The sequence below is a fragment of the Anser cygnoides genome, chromosome 7, assembly GCF_040182565.1.
Source record: "Anser cygnoides isolate HZ-2024a breed goose chromosome 7, Taihu_goose_T2T_genome, whole genome shotgun sequence".
NCBI classification, from domain to species: Eukaryota; Metazoa; Chordata; class Aves; order Anseriformes; family Anatidae; genus Anser; species Anser cygnoides.
In genome coordinates, this window is record NC_089879.1 from 14,518,662 (window position 1) to 14,545,308 (window position 26,647).

At 62.7% G+C, this 26,647-nt stretch overlaps 2 protein-coding genes across 5 annotated transcripts in view; both read right to left on the reverse strand.

The window, feature by feature from the left end:
- The window catches only part of KCNIP2 (potassium voltage-gated channel interacting protein 2), a 32,252-nt gene extending 15,892 nt beyond the window's left edge, over nucleotides 1–16,360 (reverse strand). The window contains exon 1 of one of the 2 annotated variants that reach the window (XM_067000286.1): nucleotides 16,239–16,360. In XM_067000286.1, the coding sequence (XP_066856387.1) occupies nucleotides 16,239–16,311 (73 nt within the window). In that variant the 5' untranslated portion in view covers nucleotides 16,312–16,360. The remainder of the gene's footprint in view (nucleotides 1–16,238) is intronic. The other variant, XM_067000287.1, reaches the window with a different exon arrangement.
- Nucleotides 16,361–22,035: 5,675 nt separating this feature from the next.
- Nucleotides 22,036–26,647, reverse strand: part of ARMH3 (armadillo like helical domain containing 3) — a 120,866-nt gene continuing 116,254 nt past the window's right edge. For all 3 annotated transcript variants that reach the window (XR_010832698.1, XM_067000268.1, XM_048060432.2), the window contains one exon: nucleotides 22,036–24,368. Coding sequence is in view for 2 of the 3 variants with exons in the window: in XM_067000268.1 (XP_066856369.1) it covers nucleotides 24,276–24,368 (93 nt within the window). In the remaining variant the exon portion in view is untranslated. The remainder of the gene's footprint in view (nucleotides 24,369–26,647) is intronic.

Consider the following 26,647-nt stretch of genomic DNA (forward strand, 5'->3'; position numbering starts at 1 on the left):
TCCTCCAGCAGCTGGGCACGGGATGCTGCTGGAGAGAGGGAGCAGGCTGGGGGGGAGCAGGGTTTTCACCCATTTTCCAAGGGAACCATCTCTTAGGGGAAAATCACATGCCCTGACCACAGGACGGGTGCCCCTAGCCCAGTGCCACAGGGTGCTGGGGTGCAGTGGGGTTTGGCTGTCCCCCAGCACGTGCCATGGGACCAGTCGGGTCACGGTCCCCAGCACAGCTGGGCAACATCTGCCCAGCTCCCTCAGGTGCTGCCGAGCCCCCTGGGGGGCAGCCTGATGGATAGGAGCCTCTCTCTCTTCTCTTTTTTTTTTTTTTTTTGGTTCTTGGGGCCATCATCCATTAGGGAGAGTTAAATTTAGGTTACAGCTGATCCCTTATTACCTCGCTGCTAATCAGAGCGCGAGCAGATTATTAATAAGCACATTAAAATATTGGCGAAATGCTATTTCGGGGAGGTGAAGTCACAGTTTTAATCTGGTTAATTGATTGAGTCATTTCTCTTTCCCCCCCATCGGTGACCTGCCCTTGCCTAGCTCCCTGGGGTGCCTGGCCGGGGGGCATCCCCCCCCCCGGGTCCCTGTGGCCGGGCACCTGGTGCCCTCCCCTGTGAGCTCCGTGGCATCTCCTTAGCCTGTGCAGGGAGGGCAGAGGGGCTCATCCCCCAAAAAAAGGGGCAGATGGGGGGCACGGAGATTGGAGGGGGACAGCACCCCTTCGCCATGTGGATAGGAGCAGTGGCTGGAGAGGAGGAGATGCTGTGCAAACCCCGCATCCCAGCCCCAAACTCCGAGCCTTGGGGGGGCCACAGACCTGCCCAGCTTGGGATTTCCACCCACTCTGGCTTTTCCCCAGTGCAAAAGGACCCCAAGAAGAGGGCGAGCAGTGGCAGCTGGTGCCTTGCTGCCAGCCCTGCCCTCTGTGCCTGTCCCAGCCTGGCACGGCCATGGGGACAGCACAGGGACAAGCCCTTGGGGCTGCTCAGCGTTGCACACGGGGGGCACCCGCTAGGGATCGGCCCCATAGAGCCCAGCCGGGATGGGTAGGGAAGCCCGGAGCAGCAGGACGAGGACCTGGAGGACATCCCTGGGTGTTGGGGGACAGGAGCACCTCGAGGTGCCCCCGTCACCTGCAGCTCTGCCCTCGCACTCAGCTGACTCATCCTCTGCTCGGGACGAGCAGGATGGTGCCCGATGGAGATGGGGACGGTCCCAGCGCTGCTATGGGACATGTGGGCAGCGGGTGGCACGGCAGCTTGGCACGGCTCAGACGGGAGATGGCACTCCAGTGTCCCCACAGCCCTGCCACCAGCCCCCAGCACAGCACCACGGGTGCCCCCGCCTTCCCCGTGCCCCAGGGGCCGGGAGACGCGCGGATGAGGACGGGACGGAGCCTGGCAGGATTTTTGTGGGCAGACTGGATCCTGGAGAAGGCGGCGCGAGTGCCAGCCCTGTTCCAAGGAGTGACGTGGCCACGTTGGCCCAGCAAGGCCTTCCCCGTGCTCCCAGCTCCTGGGCATCCCAGGCACGAGGGCGGCTCCTGCTCCACCCGCACCCCAAGAGCAGCGCAGGGCTTTGCCCCAAAGCAGGGACTGCCGCTGTCCCCGGGGTCCCGGCACACACAGGCACACCAGGACCTCCCCGAGCCATGCCCACGGCAGTTAGGAGGTGGCTCCCGGCCCTGTCCAGACATGGGGTGGGACGGGGGGCTTGACCAGCTGGCCAGGCAGCAGAGGGGGCTCAGGGAGGGCTGCGGGTCCTGCCACGGCTGTCCCATCCAACCAAGGGTCACACAGGTCTGTCCCCAGGGCCAGGTGGCCTCCCAGGGCGGAGGGACAGGACCAGGGCACCCAGGCTGTGTCCCTGCCCCAGCCCCTGGGCACACCCAGGGCTTCTCCTGCAGCCCGGAGGGTGCAGAGAACGCCTGGGGCATCGGGGAGGGGCACGCCAGCTGCGATGGATGCGCACAGCGGTCCCCTCCCCGGCTAAAATATTCCTGGCACCCCAAGTCCTCGGGGGACCTCCGGGGGCTCTCATTACCCCCACAAGCATCTTTCGCTTTGCCCCCCCATGGAGCACGCTGCAACCCCCCCTGCCCGGGGCTGAATGTCTCAGCACCCAAAAGCCCCCCCCTCCCCAAATAACCCCGCAGACACGGCCCCACGGAGCCCCCCTCCCGCAGCACAGAGCCCCCTGCCCCCAGGGCGGCACCTACCTTGGGAGAGGGTCCCGGTGACGAACTGGTAGAAGAAGCGGATCACCCGGCCCAGCTGCCTCTTGCAGCGCTGCTGGCAGTGGCTCATGGCTCCAGCTCGCAGCGCTGGGGAGGGACCCGGCCGCAACCCCCCCCAAACCCAACCACCGAACAGCCCCCGGCTCCTCCGAGCACCCGGCGATGCCCGGGGCGGGACAGAGCCTTCCTCGCCCGCAGCGAGCCCGTGGGCATCAGCGGCGGGTGCAGCGGCCCTGCGGGGAGGGCAGCGGCAGCGCGGCAGCCTCCGGGCCCTGCTCCCGGGTGGCAGGCAGGCAGCCGGGAAGTTTTGTGCCGGGATGGTCCCGTGAGGCCGGGCTGCCGGCCGAGGTGCCGCCGGGGATGGCTCTCCCCGGGTTGAGGTGCACCAAATCTCACCGCCGGCTGCAGGGCAGTCAGCGGGGTGCCAGGGTGAGACCCCCCCTCTAGAGCCGTGCCAGCCCGCTGCCCCCTCTGCAAAGAAAAGGGTGCGGGGAGAGGTGGGGAGCAGCGGCCGGGGGGGATGCTCGGGGCTGGGGAGCCTCCGGGAGAGGCAGGCGGGCACCTCCCGGCTGGCAGAGCCCCTGCTTGCCCCCGGCTCGTGGTCCGCCCCTTGGCAGCAGCTGGACCCGGCACTTCACGCCCCGGGAGCCGAGGCAGGTTGGTATGGCAACCCGCAGGCTCCACAGGTCCCGCTGGCCAATGAGGCACTGCTGCATCCCGGGGCCGCCTCTCTCCAAGAGCAGGGAAGGATGCTCCTTGCGGAGGGGAGCCGACACGGACAGCATCCTGCATCCCTGGGCATCAACCGCCCGGCGCCGAGAGCATCCTGCATCCTTGGGCATCAGCCCTCCGCTCCTGCTACCAAGTGCTGAGAGCAGCCTGCATCCCCTGGGCATCATCCGTCCGGCACAGCGAGCATCCTGCATCTCCAGGTACCAACTGCCCACCTCCAGCAGGCTCCACACAGGGAAGGAGAGGAGGTACAAGGATGAGAGGAAGAGGATTCAGGCTCCCACACCGCCTGGACTCGGAGCTGCTCGCTCCAAAGCTCAGCCTGGCAGCGAGCTGCTAGTTTGCGTGGTATGTCAGAGCCAGGAGAGAGTCTGGCGCGTGGCAGCGGTGGGATTTCCCGGCTCCCAGAGCCAGCCCGAGATGCTCGGTGCCTACTGGCAAGCACGTCCCTTCCCCGAGTCCCATTTTCCCAGCTGCGGTTCCTGCTCCACATCGCTTCCACACCCCGTGCCAGCAGGATCGCAGCTCCGCATCCATCCAGGCTCTATTATCTCATGAGCTTCATCTCTTATTAATGGGGGAGGAAGTGAAGAAAAATGGACGTGATGGAAATTATAGCTTCTGCTCCCTCGGAGATGGAAAGGGTGTGTGGGCACGATCCGGCCAGGCACAGCCAGAGTGCCCCACAGATGTCCCAGCCGGGAGCCCCAAGGGACAGGGCAGGAGCCCCCCAGGGATGGCATGGGGTAACCTCACGCCCTGCTCCCCAAAAGAAGGGGCATCCTACCCCCGTCAGCCAAAAGCTCAGCAATTTGGGCTTCCAGCAGTGCCCAGTCCCACAGGGGCCAAATCCTGCAGACCCAGGGGGAGGGAGACGGCCTCACCGCATCACTGAGCAGCCGGCACAACGCAGCCTGGTCCAGCACCCAAAAAACCCGTGGGACACCGGAGAGGTGGCAAACAGCCACAGGAGGGTGCCAGAGCCCACAGGACACGAGAGCAGCAAAGTCGGCAGATAAATCCCAAACCCACCGCCCTGCTCCTTGGGAGCAGGTCCAGGGCAGGTGGGAGATGCCAGCACCATCCTGCGCACCCCGATGTCCATGTGGGATAGGTCCCCCCCCCCAGCCACATGCACAGAGCACCCCACGGTGGCCTTGGGGACACGGCTGGGGAGAAGAGCCCGGCACCGATGTCACCCCCCAGCCCTGGCTGCCCCACCAGCACCCTTGGGTGCTACAACCAGTCTGGAACTGGAGATGGATTCCCAAAGAGCATCACCCCTCCGGTTCAGCCCTCGGCTCTCCAGGGGGGCCTCGTGCAATGACAGCAGGCAGAAGCTTGCAGGGACCCCCCTGGGCCGAGCCCGGGGACTGTCCCCTCCCTGTGCCACCTGTGCGGTGACAAGCCCCGAGGGGTGACAAAGCCCGTGGGGTGACAAAGCCCGAGGGGTGACAAACCCCTTGGGGTGACAAAGGCCGTGCGGTGGCACCGTGCTGCTGCTGCTGCCTGACGCTAAGAGGAGCCCCCGCACAGCGCAGAACCAGCAGCACGGCCACGGGGAGGTGAGCTGGGGACATGGCTCGTTCCGGTGGCCGGTGGCACACGGGGGACAGCGGGCGACGTGTACAGATGTGTCAGAGCAGGCAGGCAAGCGTGGCCACCTGAGCAAGGCAGTGCAAGGATGCACGTGGAGGGCGAAAGCCGTGTGTGCATGGATATATGGCCGCTACGGCGCTGGCAGTTCCCTGCAGGGACAGTGACAGCTCTGTCGGGGAGGGGACACCCACCACAGTCCTCACCTTCCTCCCTGCCCTGGTCCCCCAAGCCCTGAGCTGGCTCCTCGCAGCCATCGACCCCATGGCCATGGGGCTGGGGGCTGCCAGGAGAGCGCTGGGGGCAGGGAGCAGCCAGGGGAATTTGTGCTGCTTCCCCGCCATGAAATATTCATTGGCACAGCCGCAAAAAGAGGGGGGAAATCAAAGGTAAACGGCAGCGGGGAGAGCAGACACAGCGCTGGCAGGCGGCTCGGCACGGCACAGACAAGCCCGTGGGGTGGCTGGGGCAAGGTACGTAGGGCTGGCGCTTGTACGGGGTCCCTCGTGCCCGTGCAATGCCCGTTCCACTGTCACGGTACCGTGGGCATGTGAACACCCCTGGAAAATGCTCTCAGGTGGCAGAGAGCCACCCAGCATGGGCACGGGTACACTGGGACCCGGACATCCCTATCCCGGCGCTGAAAGCTGGTGCTCAGGGGTCTAAATCCAGCATCACCTTTTTGGAGGAGGACAGAGGGCCACAAGCACCCCAGACTGGAGGAGAGCGGGCTCGGCAAGACCCACCCCAGAACTGGGGCAAAAGGGATGAGGACGGGCACGACGCGAGCCCCTGGTCCCCATCAGCACCACGTCGGGGGGTCCCACCAGCCCTGGTCACGCTGCCTCCTTCCTCCTCCCAGCCCCGGGGACCTGCAGCCTCCGGGATGCAGGGAAGTGCCGAAAACACGGTGCCGGAGGAAATAAATAAGGCAGCTAATGAGGTAATTTGCATAGCTATTAGCAGGCAGGATTTGCAGCGCATCTGACATGGGATGCGCTGTCACAGCCCGGGGGTTCAGCAGGTGCTCGCAGAGGAAATCGTGCACCACGAGCTGCAGGGGCCCTTTGGTGGCCCTGTCCCCCGCTCTGGGGATGCAACGGGGACAGGAGGAAGCTGAGCGTGGCACGGAGCGGGGCAGACATCCCGCTGCCCCCAGGGGTGTGGGGTGAGCACACGTGCAGCCCGCGATGCTGCTGGATCCTGAGACGCTGTGCCAGGGTAAATGCCCCCGTAACGCGGCCGTGCCAATGCAGAGGGGTGGCGTGCAGGGCCACCCTCTCGCGGGCTGCCACAGCACGTCTGGCTTCGATCAGCGACCTGCCGTGACAGCTCGGCTCGTTCCCAGCTGGTGGAGCTTGTTAAAAAATGCATGTGGCGCGATCCGGCTGCTCGGGGAGGCGCTGCCAGGGAAGGAGCCCGGCCCCAAAGCTGCTGGCCCCAGCTGCCATCCTGCCTGTGGCTGGCACGCAGCGGGAGGTGGGCAGCAGCCCGGCACTGGTGGCAGGGGGCTGGGGACGGGGACGTGTCCAGAAAGACCCAAAGACGGGTGGTTGGACAGACAGACGCCAGCTCCACCAGCATCTCGAGCCAAAGCCCCCCCCGAGCACCACGCCGGGACATCCATCACACCCGTCGCCGGCCCACGGGAGCTGAGCTGCTCCCGTCCCAGCCCCCAGGTTACACCAAGACTCCTCCCAGGCTGTATTTTTAAGTCAGTTCTGCTAAATATTTCAAGGATTTACACAGAAAAGCTCTCTGTGCTCCGCAGCGCACGGGCGGGCTGCGGCACCCCCGCCTGCGGGGCGTGAATAATTCATCGCACCCGGGGAGGAGGGGACGGGGCAGGCTGGCTCCATCGCCCCCAGCCACGGGTGCACCCCGAGACCACCCCAAGACCCTCCAAAGAGCACAGCCGCAGCATCTCCTAATCCCAAAACAGCAGCAGTGGGGCCAGCATCTTTTTGCCCCTTGGATGCAAACCAACCCAGCTGCATGCCCACAGCACCCCACGGGGGTCAGCAGGGTTTTCCATCCCCAGCACAGCACCCCCCCACTTTCCATGCCCCCAGAGCCTGGCCAAGCTTCCCTGCATGCTCCAAACCTCACCTGAACCGAATGGGAAAAAATAAATAAATCTCAGCTTGGCCACAGGGATGGGAGCAGCGCCTTGTTACAGCTCCCCCTGCCCCCAAACCTGCCCCAGGAGGGCAGCTGTGCGTCGGGCTCCCCTCCCACCCCACCACACTCAGCACCCAGCTCCAAAACAGGGCGACAGAGACAAAACCGACAAGCCCCGTGCAATTATGCACAGGTCGTGCTCCGATAAACGAGAGACGGCACCGGGCTCATTTCCGTGCAATCAGCGCCAGCTCGGCGGGGTGACGGGAGGTGGGGACGGCGGGGACAGAGGTGCCAGGGATGTCACCTCGCCTCCCAGGCACGTGGGTCCCGGGGGTGTCCACGGGCTGGCAGCGTGGCCCCCTCGGTGCAGCCGGAGCCAGGCTGCGAGCACCGGGAGCTCCAGCACGCAGCGGCTGCACAGCTGGGAGAGCAAGATAAGGTGCCCCAGGGATCTCAGGGAGGGGAAACGTCCTTCAAAAAGCAGGGATCTCCCCCAAACGGACTCGGCTTGAAGGCACGGGGAGTGTTTGCTGCTATGAATAACGCCGGTGCTGCAACAAGGGGCCTGCTCCCCGTCCCCATCGCTGTCCCTGCCCGCGGGGGAGATGCAGCAGGGAGGGACGCTGGAGATGGCTTTTCCCCCTTGATGTCCCCACAGCAGCAGCCCCCCCGCTGGCCTGACACCCCCGATGGGTGACAACCCGCCTGGGGGGGGATCCAGGGGTGGCTTTCTCCAGCCCCAACCCCAAACACTTGTGGTTGACGCCCCCCACGCCGACCCTCGCCCCCTGCCCGCTCCTGCCCCAAGGGCAGGCTCGGCCCCCCAGCCACAGGGCACCTCCAGGGCACGCGCTCAGCCTGCTGCAAGCCCCGGGGGGGGCCCCCACCGTATGCCGTGTTAAACTGACGTTTTGGGGACAGGAAAGCTATTTTGGGTTGTTTCAGAAGCGGTGCTACGGTCTCTGTTTGCCTGCCTCCGCCGGGGGGAGGGATGCTCTCCCGGGGGGGGCCGTGGCAGGCAGAACGGTGTTGGGCCGCGGTGCTCAGCTCCCTCCAGCCCCAGTGAGAAAAACACGTTCCTGGTGTCCAACCTCATCATGAGGGTCAGGAGCTCCCAGCCCCACGGCCAGGTGAGCGATGGATCAGCACCAGGAGGGAGCAGAGGCACAGCCAGACAGCCCCTAAAATAAATGGGGGCTCCCCTTGGGCCCCCCAGACAGCAGATCCGCAATGACAGAGCAAACCCCTCTGCTCCAGCACCGTCCCCGTCCCCACAGCACGCACCTTGCTGGGACACCCCAAAAAGAAGCAGACAGGGCCGAGCAGCCACCCCGTCCCCAGGAGCCCCCAAACGCCCCTGATAGGAACGAGCGTGCCCGGGGAGAGCGCAGCCTCCCGGTGCCAGACCTGCCGAGAGGCTACGAAATAAATATGTTAATAATCAAATATCCATCCCGCGCCTGAGCTCACGGGAGGACTTTCAAGTCTAATTAGCAGCAGATTTGTACCGTCGCTGCCTGGGCTCGAGGGACGATTTGCCGTGGTTCCCACGGAGCGAGAGGCTCTGCTATAATTAGCCAGCAGCCTCCGGCTGCCAGCGCTGCCTCCAAATCCCCCCGCGCTCCGGGCTGGGGGGCAGGCAGGGCCCAGGTAAGCCGAGATGAGAGATGCCCCCCAGGCTTTGATCTGTGCAAAGCCGCGAAGTCGGGGCTGCAAATCCGGGATGAGGGCTTGGCAGCGCTCAGCTCCTGCGCTGGGAGGAGGAGAGGCATCGGCACCCCAAAACTGCAGGTCGCCCCCTGCTCTCCTCTCCCCGCTCAGCTGCGAACCCCTCCGCCCCACAGCACCCTGCCACAAGGCATCCCCAAAATCTCGCCATCCCCAGATTTAGCATTTCCAAGCCCAGTGTCTCGTTAGGAGCAGCTAATTGTGGCCAGAGGTGGCTCCCAGGATTTCGGAGAAGTCTGCCAGCTCCCCAGCCCGTGGACCCTTCCCACCCCACAGCACGTGCCCACCTGCACCTTTTTCACCCCGTGAGTTCTCCAGCGTCCCACCAACGACTGTGATCAGCTGCCCCGCTGAAACACCCCCTCTGACCTGAACAACAAATACCAACACTTCTTCACTAGCACAGACACTGGGGTACCCTCATTCAGCTGCGCCCCCCCAGCAGCCCTCCCCATCCCCCTCTGCCAGCCCCGAGCCACCTCCCCAGCGCTACGGGGTTGTCCGTGCCGGCAAATGAGGGGTTAACGGCCCCTCGCCTCCCCACGGTTATTTAATTAAGCAGTGATAAAAGCGAAGACGTATTACGGGAGAGTGACAGCGGGCTGTAATTACAGCAGGGCGGGCTGAGGAAACAAACAGCGGGGAGGGAGACGCGCGGTGTCTCGGGGCTGGGGGCTCCCCGTGCCCCTTGGGCATCCCGACCCCAGTGAGATGTGGGGTTTCCAACGGGTCGCTTTTAAATACTGGACGTCACCACCTCCCTCCCTGCCCCGATCCCTCCCGGGAGACTGCTGGGACACGGCCACCTCCCTCCTGCCTGTCCCACACCGCTGGCCCCCGCGCAGCCCCCAGCCACGTCCCTTCCCGGCGCTCAGTCCTCCCGCTCTCAGCCCAGCCCGCTCAGGGTCCCCATCTCCCATCCCAGCATCCTCAGATTAATGCCTGGCTGAGCGTGGGGTAGAAGGAAATTCACCCTGGGAGGGGCAGGGGGGCACCCTCTATGAGGCATTTTAGGGACCGAAGAGTTTCCCTGCCCTTTTCCCTGCTCCCTGTGCAGGGGGGGGACCTGATCCTACCAGGGAGAGCATCGCCAGCAAGGGCTCCCCGAGGGCAGCAGCATGCAATCCAAAACCACGGGGGGGGACACTCCTTGTCCCCACGGAGCCCCTTGCAGGAGCCACACGAGGAAGAGCAGGCGCCGAGGCAATGCCAAACATCTCACCCCGCCGAGCTCCGGGCAGGACTCGGCCCTTTTGGGAAAACCTCCCAGGGAGCTGCCGGCATCGCTGCCGGCACCGTGCGCCAGTGGCACCGTGACCCCAGCGGGGCCGGGACGGTCCCAGGGGACGGTGGCACCTCGCTGTCTGCTCCCATCCTGACCCCGGGGGGCAGGCGTCACCCCCAGAGCAGCGCTCGCGCCCAGCCTCCGAGTTACGCAACGAATTATTCCGCTCGCATTAATGACTTTGCGGCAGAGGGGGAAATGACATGAGTGATTCCTGGAGCCCGGCAGTGACTCACTTCGCACCGCCGAGGGGAGACGCGCCGGGGAAATGTGCTCAGGTCAGCACTGGTGGTGCAGGGCTGGGCTCTGCCGCTGCGGCGGCGTCTCCAGGGGGACAAGGAGGTGCCCGAGGGCTGGTGTCAGCGCCCGGCAGAGGGATGGGGTGTCCCCGAGGGACACCGGGGTCAGCCACAGCGTGCCACGGCACCCCTCGCCGTGCTGCGTGAGCCCCGTGTGTGACCCCAAAACCCAGTACCAGCGTCTGTCCCTCTGAGGTCCCCGCAGGTGTGCGCAGAGCTGGGGGTGCTGTGCCCACCTGCGTGCCCCCCGAGCACACCAGGACGGGCAGCTGCTCACCACGGTCTGTAGGGCAGGAGCGTGGGGACGAAGGGACAGCCGAGCACAACTGGCACGGGGAGTCCAGCCCAGCCTGGCCCTCTCCTTGCTCCCTCCCCTCTGGGAAGACCCGTCCAGCCTTTGCTAAATCACGCCATTAAAAACCCATCAGGATTTCCTCCTGGAGCGACTCGAGAGCCATCAAGGATCGGCCAGCCCGGCCACACACCTCGTGGGGACACCAGGGGACAAGCAGGGGACACGCAGAGGGGGTCAGCAAACCGCCACCAAGGGCCCCAGGGGGAATCCTGTGGTGACGGAGGGCTGGGTGGATTATTGCTCCGGGGGCTTTCTGTAAGAGACGCGATTTTTCAAAACGCAATCTAGGAAGAAGCAATTATCCAAAGGGGCCAGGAGCAGCGGCTCATCCGCCTCATCTCATTAGGGAGCGGGCCGCCTCTCGTCTCACCCTGCTGCCGTTTGGATGTCTGCAGCGACCGGGCGAGAGCAGGTGAGGGTCTCCCCGGCTCCTGCGGGGTCTGGGGAGCACCCACGGGTGCTTGGTTTGGGGATGGGATGGGGCAGGTAAGGGAGACAGGAGCAGGATGCCTCATTCTGCCCCAGGGAGGATCAGGGAGGGGTCCTGCCAGTCTCTCATCATCTTGCTATCTTGCAATGGGGCCAAGGGGACATGGCATGGGGTATCCCGGCCAAAACCACCCTGCCCTCTCTCCTCTGCTCCCCCGAGCACCCTCTGCCTGCAGGCGGCCACACCGCCACATCCAGCCCAGCCCCGATGTCCCCAAATGGGGGAGCAGGAGCAGCACGGACAGGACACCGAGCTGCAGCAGCGGTGCCAGCGCTGGCTGGCTGACCTAGCGATTCCTGACCCGGCAGGTCCAGGAACTGGGCAGCTCCTGCCAAAATGGGGCTGGGGTTGGATCGAGGGGCAGACAGAGCTGAGCCCGGGAGGTGCACGCACAGCCCCGCACACCTACGGCACCGTGAGCGTCCCCAGGCGGCTCACCCTGCCCACACCAGAGGGGAAACACTTGGAGAGACCAAAATTCAGAGACACTGAAGGTGCTGACCCCCTGTCCCCCAGCAGCTTACGGTGAACAAGGCAGTCCCCCTGCACCCGTCTCCCATCCTGCTGGGCTGTCTCCAAACGAGCTGATTGCAAGCAAAACCCACCCTGGGGGCTCAGCAACCCCTTAGCAGAGGATTTTGATCCCCCCGGCCCAAGCTGGAGCCCCTCACCGTGGCGTCGGGGCTGCCCGCTCAGCCCCCCCCCCAGCAGGGCAGGGAGATTCATTTCGCTGGAGGCTCATTCATCTGCGGCACGATTAAAGCCCGGGGCCGGGATCCGTGCCGGCGGCGGGAGAGCGATTTGCCAGCAGATGGATTTATCATCTCCCAAGCACAGCAATTTGGCTTAAACGAAACCAAACCACTTCTCCTAATGAAAACACCGCTAATGAGCAGAGCCAGCGAGGGAGGGAGGGGGGGGCGGCTCCGCTAACGGGGTCTCTGCCGTCCTGCGGGCTGGTGCCACTGCCTGGTGCCCGAATCACGAGGCAAAGGCAGGAGGCTCTGCTCCATGTGGACCTGGCACAGCCCGTGGTGGACCCTCATCGCGTCCCGCACCACGAGGCATGAGCAAATCCCCCCGCACGGCGTCTCCGGCCACGTGGGGCAGGACCCGCACACCTTGGCCGAAGTCGCGACCGCCCATGAATTGTGCAGCGGCATCTGCGGCAATCAGCTGCCGACCAAGGCGACGAACTTCCTGCCAATTAATCCTGGGCCACGAATTCCCCACGGCCCCCGACCTGCCTCTGGCTGCGGGGATTCAGCGGCAGCTGCCGAAGCCTCGGTCCTGGACCCTCCACCAGCAAAATCCAGCATCGCCCCCGGTGCCCGCCTCTGCCCCGGCTGCTGGGGGTCACCATCCCACCTCCCCGCCGGCAGAGCCCCCCAGGAGCTCGGCCTCCCTTTAGGAAAGGCCACCGAGCCCCGTGAGAGGCAATCCCTCGGCGTGGAGGAGCTGCGAACAAGCCAGGACAGCAAAGAGGGCCAAGGCATGGGAGGACAGACGCCGGAGGGAGGGAGGCAGCAGACAGACGAGGCAGTCAGGCAACGCTCCCGTCGCCCTGGGAAGGTGCAGCATCTGCAGGGATGTTGGGCACAAGGGGACCCCACGGGAGCCCCCACCCCACTGGGAGCCCATTTCTCGCCGTTCCCCACCCCAACCAAGGATTTCCCGGGGACATCAGGCACCTGGCTCTGGGGACAGCCCGGCTTCCAGCCCAGCCTCACCGCCGGGCAGCGGAGCAGCAGCGGCAAGCGGAGGGGTGGGCACGGGGGGCGGCAGCAGCAGGGGGAGGAGGTGGGCTGGGGGGCAGCAGGGGACGGGCAGCAGGCTCGGATCCCACGGGGAAGGACATCGGTGCTTGTGCAAGGAGCAGGGCACGACCCTCGTGTGCTGCTGCTGGCCAGGGGGCTGCAGGCAGCCGGCACGTGTGGGCAGGGCAGAGCGGGGCGGCTGCGCACCCAGGGTGCTCGTGTGCTGGCAAACGGGCAAGAAAAGGAGCTTTGAGGTGCTCTCAGATGCTCTCCCTATCCCGTCCCCATCCCGGGACCCCAGCACGCACACAGGCACGGCACACGACCTGCCACGCACGCTCGCATCCTGCCCTCGCTCCCAGCCCGGCTGTCCCAGCACCCCCTACACAACACTAAGCGGGACACCAGAGCTGACGCTATCCCCCTTGCAGGTGTGAGTCTTAGGCTGTGGAAAGCTTGCAGAGATTTCCCTCCCGTCTGGACAAGCATGGGCTGCAAGATGCCAGAACGGGGCCACCAGCTGCAGGAGCAGCCCTACATCTGCCCGTCAGCGGGAGCCCCCCTGCAGCAGGGGCACCACCAGCGGCTTTTGCAGCTCAGCCCCATCTCCCCTCGCCTACAAGCACCGGGGAGATGCCTTAAAAGACCCTCGGTCATTCACCGCCCGGCTGCTGTGCCGGGACGTGCACTTCTCATCTCGCAGGGGCTGGGAGAAGAGCGGGAGTTCTGGAGTGCCCACCTACCCGCGGCGCCCCGGGAGGCAGCAGGATCCCAAAGCCCTGCGGATGGTCTCTATAGCAATTGCTCACCCACTGCTAGCGCTGCGGCTGCCTTCGGGGTGGAGCAAAGCTGTTGCTCGGGGCCCCGAAACGCTACGGGAGGGAAAAAAGCAGGGAGGAAAACCAAACCTCCTGCCCGCCCCTGTGGGTCCAGCCGCCCTGGAGGTGAATCCCTCGCCCTTCCACCAAGCAGCTGAGGGGTCTGACCCGCTGCAGGGTGCCCAGTGTGGACCCCACGCTGGTGCCTGCTGTCCCGCTCGCAGGACACAGCAGGGAAAGGCTCGCCCCACGGGGTGACGTGGAACCCAGGGCCGCCCGTCCCTGCTGCCCCCGGAGGGGCAGCCAGGAGGAAGAGCCCCCTCCGGGACCCCCCTATTCCTCGGGGAATTTACCTCCGGTCCTCAGGGCAGGGCGGCACTCGGGTCCCATCTCTCCTGCACCGAGAGCCACGGCCGGAGCAGTCCCAAGACACGGGCTCGGGGCTCTGCTCGCGCGCTAATCGCTCCTGTCATTAGAGGGCCGGAGGAATAATGTAATTTATGGATGGCTTTTATTTCTCGCTGGCGTCATCTAACTATCCCCGAAATGGACCGTTTTAATTTCCTACCGGCGGAGCCTTAAGCGTTTCTCTCCTTAACGCCCCGGCGGGCGCACGGCCCCCGCCGAGCCCCCTCTCCCCACCGCCTGCCCGCCCGCCCTGGCCTCTCACACACACGGCCACGTGCAGCTCCCGCGCTGCCACCGCCGCTCCGACCGGCACCGGGGCACCGAGATGCTGCTGGTTCATGGCAGGGGAGAGCTGTCGGTGCAGCCGGGTTTCCAGCAGCTCTTGAGATCTAAAATAAAAATCCCCGTGAGCCGCTGGGGGTTTCTGCAGCTGGGGGCCCTTCTTGCCCTTAGCTCCTCTCCTGCTTGTATTTCTAGCCCTTCTGCATTCGTGCATAAATGGGGGCCTTGTCCCCCTCGCCCCTGTTTTGGGGAGCGCTGGAGACCAGCTGCTGGCCCTGTCTGCGGCAGCAGCAGCCGCTGGAGCTGCCGTGGGGACATCTCGTGTCAGGTCTGACATCAAATCATCTCGGTTCACGGCTCGCATTGCAGATGTCCCCGGACCCTGCCGGAGCAGGGGGCTGCAGGAAAACCCCAGAGTGCTCATTCTGGTCCCCGAACAGGGCTGAGACACCAAACACCAGGGGGACACTAAGCCCACGCTGGGGCTGCCACCTCCGCCCTGGGGCTTTGCTACAGCCCCAGGGAATCCTCCCTGCATTCCTGGGGGGAACCAGGAGAGCCCAGGCCACGGTAGCAGGCAGGGGCTTGAGCTATCAAACCCTGCCCAAAGCTCAGGCTGCGTCCCCTCTCCTGCCTGCATCACTTCTACGCTCTTTCTGGGAGAAAAACAACTTTTCTCTACAGGCAGGGACAGCCTCGAAGCGTTCAGCCAGCACCAAAAAGCCACCACAGGGGGACCGGACAGCGATGGCACGTGGGTGGCGTGTGCCTTCCCCATGCCTCAGCTTCCCACACTGTGAAATGGGACAGATGCTTCCAGCCCTGCTCCCCAGCAGCCCCGTTGCAGCGGGCACGGCTCTCCCCTGCCCAGGTCTCTGCTGCACGCCTTGCTCGGGAGGCAAACCCAGGCGTAAAAAGGTCTCGGAGAGACGGGAATTTATTTTTAACCTCGGTTTGATTTAAACCCATATGGGCATTTTAAAGTTACCGGAGAAACCGAAAGTTGTGTGTGGGTTCCAAGTTCCTACACAGCTCAAAAATATCTTCCCTGCAGCACGTTCGTGCAGGCAGCGAGCGGCATCTCCCATGCGCGGAGCTGCTCGGAAAAGCGGAGCGGGGGTCCTGCCCTGCTGCCACTGCCTCCTTGCCACCCCAAAGCAAAGCCTGAAACCCGCAGCAGAGCACGGCCAGAAAAGCACCACGGGGACGGGGACGGGGACCTGCCTGTGCGCACACCCGCTGCCTGCGGCACGAGGGCACCCGACTGCACCGGCCACGGAGAGGCTGGGCTCCGCCGTGGGCCCCGAAAGCAAGGGGGGAAAACTGCTGCCCCATTTCCCAGCTGCTGGCACCCTACGAGGGGATGGGGCTCGGCCGGATCCGTGGAGAGCACGTGGGGAAGGAGGGGAGCCACAGCTCCAGCCCGGCTACCGGACAGCAGGGCACAAGGTGCGAGGCAGGGATGTTGCGGGGCCGCTGCGTGGGAAGCCGGGCAATTCCCTGCTGGGGGCAGAGGGTGAGGGGGGGACGCTGTAGGGTTGTGGATGGGTCATGTTCAGCCTCTCCCTGCCCCACAGCCGCCCCAGCTCAGGGGCAGAGGTGCTCTGCCCCAGCGGGAGGCTGCGCTCCTCCCCGGGGAGCGCTGGGTGCCTGGTGGAGGAGAGAGCGGGCTGCGGAGCTGCCGGGGGCTTTGCTGGGTGGGGGACACCTCTGTCCCTGGGGGGACCCTGCTGCTGGGGTGCTGCTGTGCCACCCCAGGGGGGCCGGGGCATTTTGGAGAGGGCCCGGCACCAAACCCTGCTGTCCCGGGCGGCGACGTGGGCTCGGGGGCAGCCAAAAGGGCTCCAAGCAGCCCAGCACGCCGCGGGGACAAACGCTTTCCCTCCGAGGGGCCGAGACCCTCCCCTGGGGCACCCAGGACGGGGGCCGTCACCCTGCTCCAGCACGGGGGTCGCCGCCACCCTCCACCCCCCGGGGCGAGGCTGTGCGGCGAAGCGGGGCGGGGGGGGGCCGGGGCTCAGCCGGGGCTGGAAGCGGGCTGGGAACGGGGGCCGGGGGGGGGGACCCGGGGGGGGGGTTGCGGTCCCCGAGCGGCTGCTGCACCTTCCCCGGGGGCTGCACTCACCCGTCAGCTGGTCGTAGGAGCCGTCCAGGTCTCGGGAGTCGGACAGGCTCTCCTTCCTGCCTTTGCTCCGCATCTTCTTGGCCGGGGTCGTGGGGGGGGGGGGGGGGATCCGCGACGGGGCGCACGGGCTCCGCCGCCGGGCAGGGGGAGGGGGGGGACCCCCCGGGGGCCGCCGCCGCCGCCGCCGCCTCCCCCCGCCCCGCCGCTCCCGGCGGCTGCGGGAAGGGGCCAGCGGAGCCGGGAGCTGGGCACGGCTCGGCACGGCTCGGCACGGCTCGCAGGAGCGCGCCGCCGCCGCCGCCGGGGCTGGGCACGGCCGCCCCCTCCCTCCCGTCCTTCCCCGCCTCCTCCCGGGAGCCGCCGGCCCGGCCCCGCCGCCGCCGCCGCGGGGAAACTGAGGCACGGCCCGGGGAGGTGGGGGGGGGTGTGTAGGGGGTGAGGGGGGGTCGCGTCTCGGCCGGTGAGCTGTGCCCTGGGGGGGTCGAAGAGGGAAGGGGAGACCCGCGGAGGGATAAACCTGGCTGTCTGGGGGGCTCTGGGGATGGTCTGGGGGTCGGGGACGGGGTTGGGGAAGGGGAAGGGGACAGGAGATGGGGAAGGGGACCAGGAGGGATGGGGATGGAAAAAGGGATGGGGATAGGGATGGAGAAGGGGACCAGGATGGAGAAGGCACAGGGCAGCAGGAGGAACGCAGGCCCCCGCTGCAGGGAGGTGAGGGCACCCCAAACCCTGCTTCTTGGGACCCCCCATGGGGGTCTTCACCCCCCTCCCCAGGAAGGTGAAGCCCAGGCTGGGGAGGCTGCTGTCTGGGGGAGAAAGTGGGCTGGGAACTGGTTAGAGGCAGAGGGGCCGTGCGGCAGCCAAATTGCAGCAAAGGCACAACGAGGGCGCCCCAAGTCCTTCTGTTTGCACCCAAAGGCGGGAGCAGCCCCCCATGCCACCCCCACCCCCAGCACGAGTTTCCCACGCACAGTCACGGCAGGGTTCCCCCTCTCAGCCCCACGGAAGGGGGTGCAGGAGCAGCACACGGGGGGCAGGTGCCTCCCAGGGGCTGGGTGCTGCCAGGAGCAGGGCTCGCAGCCCCACGGCCACATCTGGTGCTGGGTGCCGGCGGTGCCGCTGCTGCCCCTGCTGATCTGCTGCCATCTGCGCACGACGGGGGCCGGGGGGACACAGACTGCTGCAAGTCCCCACGGCACCGCGCTGCCCGTGCTCGCACCGTGCCACAGGGCCTGGGTGCGTTTTGGGGGCTGCCGGCGTTTGGCATCCTTCATCCCGGGGAGGAAGCACAGGGAGATGGAGGGGAGCAGGGGCTGGGGGCAGGCAGGGCACCCCGTCCCGTCCCGTCCCATCCCACTCCCTGCACCCGTGCCAGCCCTGCTGGCCCACGGGAGCCGCAGGACAGAAAGGGAATCCAGAGCAGCGAGGAGGGAGGGCCGGCGCTCACGCGGCGGCGTGTTGTCAGCGTGCTTTGGTGTCAAGCCATGAAAGAAGCCGCCTTAGCGAGGCAGCGATGCTTAGCAACTGCCTGGATCTAAAAATAAGAGCCATTTAGCGAAGAAAACGCAGCGGAGAAATGCTCGGAGAAGGGCTGGGGAAACACGTTCCCTCCCCACGGCCCAGCCACGGAGCCGGCGTGCACCAGCCTGGCTGGAGAGAAAGAAGCTCCTGGGACAGCCCTGCCAATGCCCCTCTGCTGAGCCCAGGCGGAGCAGGACCCCGGCCACCCCAGGGACCCCCTGGGGACCCCCACACCGCTGGGCTCATCCATCCTTGCCCGCTGCTCCCTGCTCCATCGCATCCCCAGCTACATCCGCCAGCAGCCCCCGGGGACTGGCTGTGTCCTGGGGAGGTGCTGGGGCAGGGGGGGCTGCGGGGGCTCACCAGGGCTCACCCACCTCGCCTCCAGCACCCTCGGGCCCGTCCCGCTGCGGCCGTGCCAGGCCTGGCGGAGCTGCACGGGGAAGTTTTCACCTTCTGCCATCCCCGGTCCGTCGGGAGGCAAACGCGGCTATTTTTATCCCAGCTAAGTGCTCCTGCAGGCGAGCGTGAGATGCTTTGCCAGGCTGGGGAGAGGGGGGAAAGGCGGGCGGTTCGGCGGGTACCATGGCGTGGGGATGGGGAGCGGGATGGGGATCTGTGGATCCGGGCAGGGAGCAGCCCCCAAACCGCTGCAGGAGCGAGTCTGTCCCCAGCGGGTGCAGGCAGCGGCCCCGCTGCGGCTGTGCTGGGCGCAGATACCTCAGCAAACGCATCTGGCCGGGGATGGACACGGCGGCAAAGTCAGGCAGAGAGCATCCTTTGTGGACACCTCGCAGATGCAGAAAATCAGGAAGATCACCAGGGCAGCGTCCGAGGCTCCCACCGACGCTCGCGTGCCCGACGCAGCACTGCTGGCTCCGTCCACCACCGCAGCACCCAGCAGCTCCGGGCGGGCAGGAGCCATCCTGCGACCTCCAGGGCTGGCGAACAAGGAGGACGGGTGGCTTTCTGTCAGCACCGGGGTGGTGGCCGGATCCAGGGATCCTGCAGGAGCTGCCCGTGCGGCACAAAGGGCAGGGGGTGTAGGGGATTTAAAGGATGAGCACGTGTACGGCAGAAGTTGGCAGCACCCATCCCCTCGCAGCCCAGGCCGGTGCAGGGGGCCAGGGAAAGACGTAATTTAACACTTCATTAGGTAACCACAAGGCATCGATCCGCCCTCCCAGCCTTGGCATCGCCTAATTGCGTATCTCCAGTCCTATTAATTCTACTGGAAAAGCAAGCAGGACTCGGAGTCTGATCCTATCGTTAGGAAATTTCAAACAGAGATGTAATTGCTGAGTGCTCTAAATCATGGGGACTTATCCCCTGTTAACAGTATTTTAAAGCCATGGCCACCGATAGCCGTCCTCGGGCCGTGCTCCCAGCACGTGCCATCAATCTTATTTTGGCTGCGGTCGCCTCTGGGCTGCGGCTTATGCTCAGCAGCGAGGGGCAGCTCTGCTCCCCTGCCAGAAGCTCCAGGAGCGAAGGGCAGAAACAGGAGCTCCTTCAGCCAGCTTTGCCTCCTGCACAAGTACCTGGTGCCCCCCAGGGCGTTACCGAGGACACAGCTTGAGCAGAGGAAGCTTGCAGCCCTGCGAAGCTGCCTGGCTCCAAGGGGGGAGCACCTCGTGCTGCTGCGAGACTCGGATCCAGGGGGAATTTCAGCTGCGGATCTTGAGGATAAACAGACGCCTGCAAGCTGCTGGGGGAGCCTCGCAGGCAGGAACACCGCAGGAGAAAGGGAGCCTCATCTGTAACACGCAAACCAGCAGGTGTGAGAGATCTGGGCATGGGGGAGGGAGAGAGGGTTACGCACGCTCTGCACCCTCGCCAGCCCCTCGGCTGCCCTGCTCAGGCTGCCAGCAAGGAGGGAGGCCCCAGCAAGGGTCTGGCCCCGCTGCTGGGTGGGCTGCGGGGGCTCCGCGCCCACCCTGAGTGTGTTTCCCTGCCACTTCTGCACGGCGGATGCACAATCTGAGCGCAGGCTGTTTTAGAGAGCAGGGTTTGGAGAGGAGCATCCCCCGACTCAGAGAGGCCCTGAGGTGTAGGAGCCCTCCCAGCACCACAGAGCACGTCAGAAGGCAGCGTCACCGCTGAGCAGGGCACAGCCACCGGTCACCGGAGCGCCCTTGCCCCCACACACCGCCACGAGGGCCCTAGCTGAACCCCGGAGCCGGGGGGGGGCTCTGGTTAATTAGTCACTAATTGCTTCAGAGAGGAAAGGAGCAAAAACCCAACCTGTGCGTGGCTGGAGCACGGTGACCCGTGGGTCCTGGCACTCGGCCAGGCTGCAGGTGGCAGGGGAAGGGGTGAGAGCTCATCTGTCAGAGCAGAGCTGGAGGAGAGCACAGCCCCGGGGGTGTCCAGCACCCCGCAGCCTCCCCATCCCCTCCGTGCCCCCGCGGGACTCCCGGGAGCTCCCAGCCTCTGGCAGCAGGCTGGCAAGGCTGGGAGCTGCGCTGCAGCGAGCGGCAAGCCTGGCTCGTTTAATCTTTTCAATTGAATTCAATTTCCAGCCACATGATTCAATTAGCCCTGGAGGGACGGCACGGCAGAGCAGAGGCCGCAGAGCAGCGCCCAGCCCGGGCTCCAGCAGCCAAGTTGGGTGAGAGGAGCGTGGCGAGGAGCCGCGGGGGCTGCTCCCGCAGGGCCAGGGCCTGATGCCTGTCCCTCGGGGTCACACTGCGGTGCGGGGCCTGCGGAGGGCCCCGTTCTGGTGAGAGGAGGCAGGAGGTCGCCTGGACAGGAGCTGCAGGTCCTGCATCACGAGTGGTGCATCCAAGTCCACAGCCCCGAGCACCTGCCAAAGGTAGCCTAAAGATCCTTTAACAAGAGAAGTGAAGCAAGTATGCAGTGATATTCCCCATCCTAATTACTTGGGGTCATCCACATGTGTCCTCGTGAGCTCCCCTACAGCAAGCTCTGACCAGCACGAAGGGCAGGTCCCACAGGCTTCGTAACAGCCCTGCTCCAGCCTCCTGGCCCAGGTTTCCATTCATGATTTACTTTGGCGGCTGCTCACCCCCTGAAAATGTCAGCAAAGGCATTAATTAGCTCCCAGTGCAAGTTCTGGGGGAAGAGGCCAGCTTACCCTGCCTGCTTGGATGCCTGCAGCTCCCAACGCCGAGCATTTCCACTTTCCTTCCAGGTTACCGCAGGGGCCCATCTGCCCAAACCCCACCACCTCCCCCAGCACAAAACCTCCGCCCAGTACAACCCCACCCAGCACGGCCAGGCTGCGGGCACTTGCTCATCCCAACAAGCACCAAAGCAGAAAACGGAGCCCAGAGGGTAGGAGATGAGGATAAATGCCCACGAGGTATCGGTGCGGACACCTAGACGGAGAGCTGCTTGCAAGTGCCAAGAGCCAGCTGGAAACCTTACCTGCAGACCACAGCCAAGGAGCTGACGCCCCCAGCAGCCTCCCATTTGGCACCCTGCGCCCAAAGTGCCTCCTCCAGCAACCCACCAAGCAGGCTGGGACACCTGGCATCCTGAAGAGCTGCCTCTCTCTCACTTTGGGTGAAAAACGGGGCTTTTAAAGAGCTAGGAAAGAGGAGTTGATCCCAAAAATCACAGTGGCACTTGCAAATCAATTTTTAATAACTCCCTCCAAAGTTGAGCTCAAACTCAATTTTTCTCCTCCAGAATTTGGTCATTATTTTGTAAAATATTTGTCTCCCTGCAGCGGCTGCCTAATTTAAAGGCAGGAATCTGATTTCTCCCCACACTCCCCAAGCCTCAGAAACAGCTCTTCCAATAATAGACTGGGTTATGAATTAGATATAATAAAACACACTCAAACTGCTCAGATCAGATACAGGAAAGTTTGGGGTCACGATCCATGTCCTGAGGCTGAATGCTGGAGTTAAATGGCTCTCTACTCAGCTCAAGCTGGCCTCAAAAGACAAGCAGTATTACGATGATTACCAAAACATGCAAATCTGTTGCAAAACCTGTGAGGAGTTTGCTGACTCTGGCAGCAGAGAGAGTGTCACACTGTGCTCAGGTAGGTCCCTGCGTTCCTCCTTCACACCCACAGGCTCTCAGCCTTACGTTTGCCTTAATGGCAGCAACAGGGGCTTGGAGGAGGCTGATGAGTGCTGGCTTTGGCTGCCAGACACCTGCAGCCCAGAACAAGGAGGAGGTGCTGCTGAGAGGCACCACAAGCAGCCCCTTAAGTTGCCACCATGCCACCACACGGGGACAGGGCCACCCCCCGTAACTACCCAACTCTCCCCTCGGTGAAGGACAGACGCTGCACACGCTGGACAGGCAGGGCTCTGCTATTTATTGAGCTCTAGATCTGTATGTACATCCATTTACAGCGCTTGGTTTGGTGACAGCGTGACAAGAGGACGTGCGTGACAGCCTGCCCCAGCTCGGCCGACCCGAGGAGGTGCTCCCGGTCACAGCCCGGGTGCGCCAGTTCATCCCGGCAAGGGAGCACCGTGGGGAGATGAGTCCTTGGGCAGCTGAGCCCAGAGTGAAAAGCTGAGAATCCCAAAGGCTGCGGAGGCAGAGCCAGGCTCATCCCCGGCTCTCAGCTGCCCGTCTAGTCTCGGTCTAGACAGGATCAGAGAAAAGGAGGCACGGGACTCCGAGTCCTACCTCGAGCTGGTCAACTCGATACTCCAACAGCGGCGATGCTGGGGCTGTACTGGAGGAACTGGAGCCCCCTTGGGGAGGAAGTTTACCCCCTGGAGAGGAGATGGTGTAAGCAAGAGCTTCTCGAACACACTACAGAACCACGTACTGCAACTATTTCTACTTGTTTGTCACTGGAGAAACGGCCCCCTCCCACGTGCCCAGACCTGTTCTTGAGCTGAGCGACTTCGCGGAGCCTGCTTCTCCCAGGCACCATCCCTCTGACACGCACTCACCTGGCAGGAAAGCACGTACGTGTCTGCCTTGGCTGATGAAAGCCAAACAGTCTGTGCTGAGGCAAAACGTCCTCAGCTGGGAGAAGCCAGCACTCCACACACGCTCTGCATCAGGTCCTGCGACCAGTGGGCAGCCAAGGACACAGCTTTCAGTTTCCCATGCTCATGGCAGGTAAAGATGAAACACCGAACTGATTAGCAGATGTTAGCATGAACAAACATTGCCTAAAACTGGCAGAGAATGAGCAGGACACCACTCACACTACTCCGACCTATGAGGCTACGAGCAGGACTAGGCACTTTTTTTTTCCCCCCATGTTTTCTAGGAAAAAAAGCGGATCTGGGATGTAAATAACTTCTCTAGTTCAACCCGCCAAGTCAGGCCACGTCCTACCATACACTGCCAGGAGCTGAAAACGCATGAGCAGGGAGAAGGTGTTTGTGCTGCATGTTCCTGAGTTGGCAGCCTGACACAGCACCCAGAACAGACTCTATCTGACACAGGCACCTCTGAAACACTGGCTCTTGAGCAGAAACGTCTCCCTGTGACCCCGGAGCATCATCCTGGAGCTCTTCCTTAGGAAGTTTGTGGTGAGTCGCGCAGTGAAGACAGAAGGACAAGCTAGAAAGTGAAGTAACTACTCCTCTTTTAAATGCAGTACCAGCAAGCTACACACGAGGGAAAAAGCTAGGGACTTCTTAGCTCGTGAACATCACCAGGCACTTGCAAACCTGCAAGGCAGACATTCCTGTGAGGAAGAGGAAGATTGTCACAATGCAGTCTCTGATGGGCAACAAGGGGAACGTGTGTGGGTGGGAGCCAACCTATCCTCTGCCCCATGGAAGTGAAATATGTAAAAGTTTCCCTCAACCTTAGAAACAGCAGAGATGAGATGAGCAAGGGTGCACCAACCAGAGGTGGTCTGTTGCAGATGGCTCACTTCGATGACGTATACCCTTGCACACTGGCTCAGGCCAGACCAACAAGCTGGACTGGTAAGCTGGAAATTTCTCCTTCTTCAGTAATTTGATGGCTTGGTTCAAACAACACTTTCTGACATCTGAAACCAGCAGCGATCAGGGTACGCTCTCTTGGGAATCTGGTTTATATCCTCCCAAAACTCCCAGTGGGATGGCAACGGATTTGACCTACAGGGTGGAGGGAGGGTTGATCCAGGCTGCTCAAAAAGAGCAGCCCTTGCCTGGGGTCAGAGCTCTCCTGTGGAACAGACGACAACCTCAACCCTGAACTGCCTCACACAGCTGGACCCATTTTATTACTTTGGTTGTGAGCTCTCCCCACCTCTGCTACGAAGGTTTCCAGTGCATCTTCCCTGAGGCTGCGGAGGGAATCTCCCATTGCTACGTGACAGAAACAGCTGCCCACCCCCGTGGCACCTTACAGAATTGCTTCCTCCTCCTCCACATGCCGATCACCTCTTCTCAGCCACAGTCCTGTTGAAACACATGCCTTTGGGATCAAACACACAGCAGCAAGGCTCTCCCCTGGAAGAAATGCAGTCTGTTCTGCAGGTGAAAGGCGAGGGGCGATCAGCCGCGGATCCGCGGTGTCCCTGCGAGACAGGCCCATCTCTGGTCAGCCCTGCGCAGCTGCTGCTCCCCTGCTTCAGGAGATCGTAGAGAATTCCTTCAGCAGGAGCTCCTGGCTCAGCGTGTTGAAAGCAAGGTTCTTCCTCACGTTGATGCTGATGGACCGCACCTGACAGAGACAAAACAAGATGGTTTAGCTGAGGGACTCGTCTTGGCTCCCGGTGGGTACAGCACTGCTGACACTGCTGACCTCTGCGCTCAGCATGAGCTGTTCTGCATGCTGGTACAGCTCTGAGAAGTTCTGTACTGAGACTCCACCTTGGCAAGATATCCCTGAAGATTAGCTGCTTTCTGGGATGACAAGAGTGTTTAAAGTGATATCCGAGGAAGGATAGAAAATTCAAAGTAAGAAAGGGATGGGAGAGGATGCTCTGCTTGGATGCATGAGCTAGCAAGACCTGATGCGTTCCCTGTTTGTGGGCAAAGTACAGGGAAATCAAGCACTTCCAGGCTGCAGCTGGAAGAGCATTTTCTGTGAGCGCCAACCAGCATTCTTCTGGATGGCTGCAGTGCCATGGCCTGTCCTGCTCCAGAACCCATAGAGCCAAAGATACCGAGTCAAGGAAAGGAGAGAGGACACGCTACTGTGCTGTAAACACAAATTACAGCCCAAGCTGGCAGGAAACCATGGGTTTGGAGCCAGCTGTCCGTATTCTGTGCTGCGTGCCCTACCCTCGATGTTGGATCACAGGCTGTCGCTGAAGAAGCATCTTTATCCCTTAATGATGTCTGACTTGTGGTCACCCACACAGCATGCGAGGAAGAGGTGGGCAGACCCGTGGCAGAGCAGCTTCGCTTCCCGCTGCGTGCCCGCAGACTTGCTGGCCGAACGTGCCAGCCCCAGCCTGGGCTCAGTCTCAGCTGCACTCAGCAATGAGAAAACAGAGTCAAACATCGTCTGTGGCAGCGCCTGTGCAGCAGTGACGGGGAGCAAAACTGACACAAGCTCATCCAAACAACGGGATTACAGCTCCCAGAGACCCAGAGCCTGTGATAATAAGGTTGTTGATGACCTGGTTAGTGTTTTGTGCTTTTATTTAATTCATACCCCAGTGCTTTTAAAAAGTAGAATGAGGAATCCAAACACTGAGGTCTGGAAAAGAAGTTAGCAGTGTTTATGCTGTTGAGGGTCCCACCTGCTGCCCTGGAGGGAAGGGCAGAAAGCTCCCCAAAAGGCTGAATGCGTTAAAGAGTGGGAAACAAAACATGGAAGATTAAAAGGGAAAGTTGGGAAATGAACCCCAATAAAACCCACTGCACCGACCCTAGCAACGTGAGCAAGCTAGCAAAGGGGTCTGGACTTAAAGATGGCTTCTTCAAGATCTAGGTCTCCAGAAGACAGGTCTGCGCTGGGTGGTCTCCCCACCAGGAAATGGGAGCCCTGCTCATAGGATCTGGTCCCACTCAATTCGTATACACATACTGGTCTCTAAGACGGAGAAGGCAGCAGTCTCTGCAAGCCCAGAAAGGGAAGCTGGAGTGACAAACGATGAGAGCACAGGCTTAGCAGAAATTGCAGCTATGGGGCAGAGCACAAGAAATTAAAATTGTTTAATTTGCAAAGAGGAGGGTTAGGGGGAATACAGCAAACACTCGGCAGTATGTAAAATGAGGTCAGGAAGAGAACAGTGAGTAATATTTCTCTGACTCCCCAGGGATGGGGCAAGAAACGCTCAGCTTAATTTAAGACAAAAGATATACACCGGAAAAGAGGAAATTCTTTTAACCCTGCGGGTCGGGAAGCAATGAAACAGATTAGCTTGGGCCAGTGTGGAGCTGTTTTCACTTAAAGATAGCTCCAGGTTTCAAGAGGAGCTTACTCACAAACTTTGGTCAAGAGCGGTGTAGGTGGGCTTCAATCTGCTTGAACAGAAGTTTGGGAGAGGAGTGGGCATAACAACACGAGATGACCCTGACATTTCTGTACATCTCTGCCCAGCATTTTTATTTTTTTATTTTTTGCTCCAAGATAGCAAGCAGCTCTGAGCTGACCAGCTCAAAAGGTAAGAATAGTTCAAATGAGAGTTAAATTGAGTTATCCTCAGCACAGGGAGCTGGAGCTCATTTCTCTTTTGGGAAGAGCAGACAGTGACACGGGGAGGTGTCTGCCTGTAGAAGGAGAAACTTCAGACACTTCCTGCAGTCTGGCTGAGCTGCTCTATTTGCGAGGCTACACCCCAGGAGTCCTCCCAGCTCCTGGTGCAGCAGGCAGCCCGGGCACGGCTGCCAGCATGGAAGCTACCAGAACTCTTCAGAGAGGCTTGTACAAGCCTCAGAAAGCAAACCCAGAGTTTAACATTTATCCTGCAAGGAAATAAAGGCAGAGCGTGTCCTCTCTTGCTTCTGTACAGAGCACGCTGAAGAGCTTTTAAATTTCTTTTCTCCCCA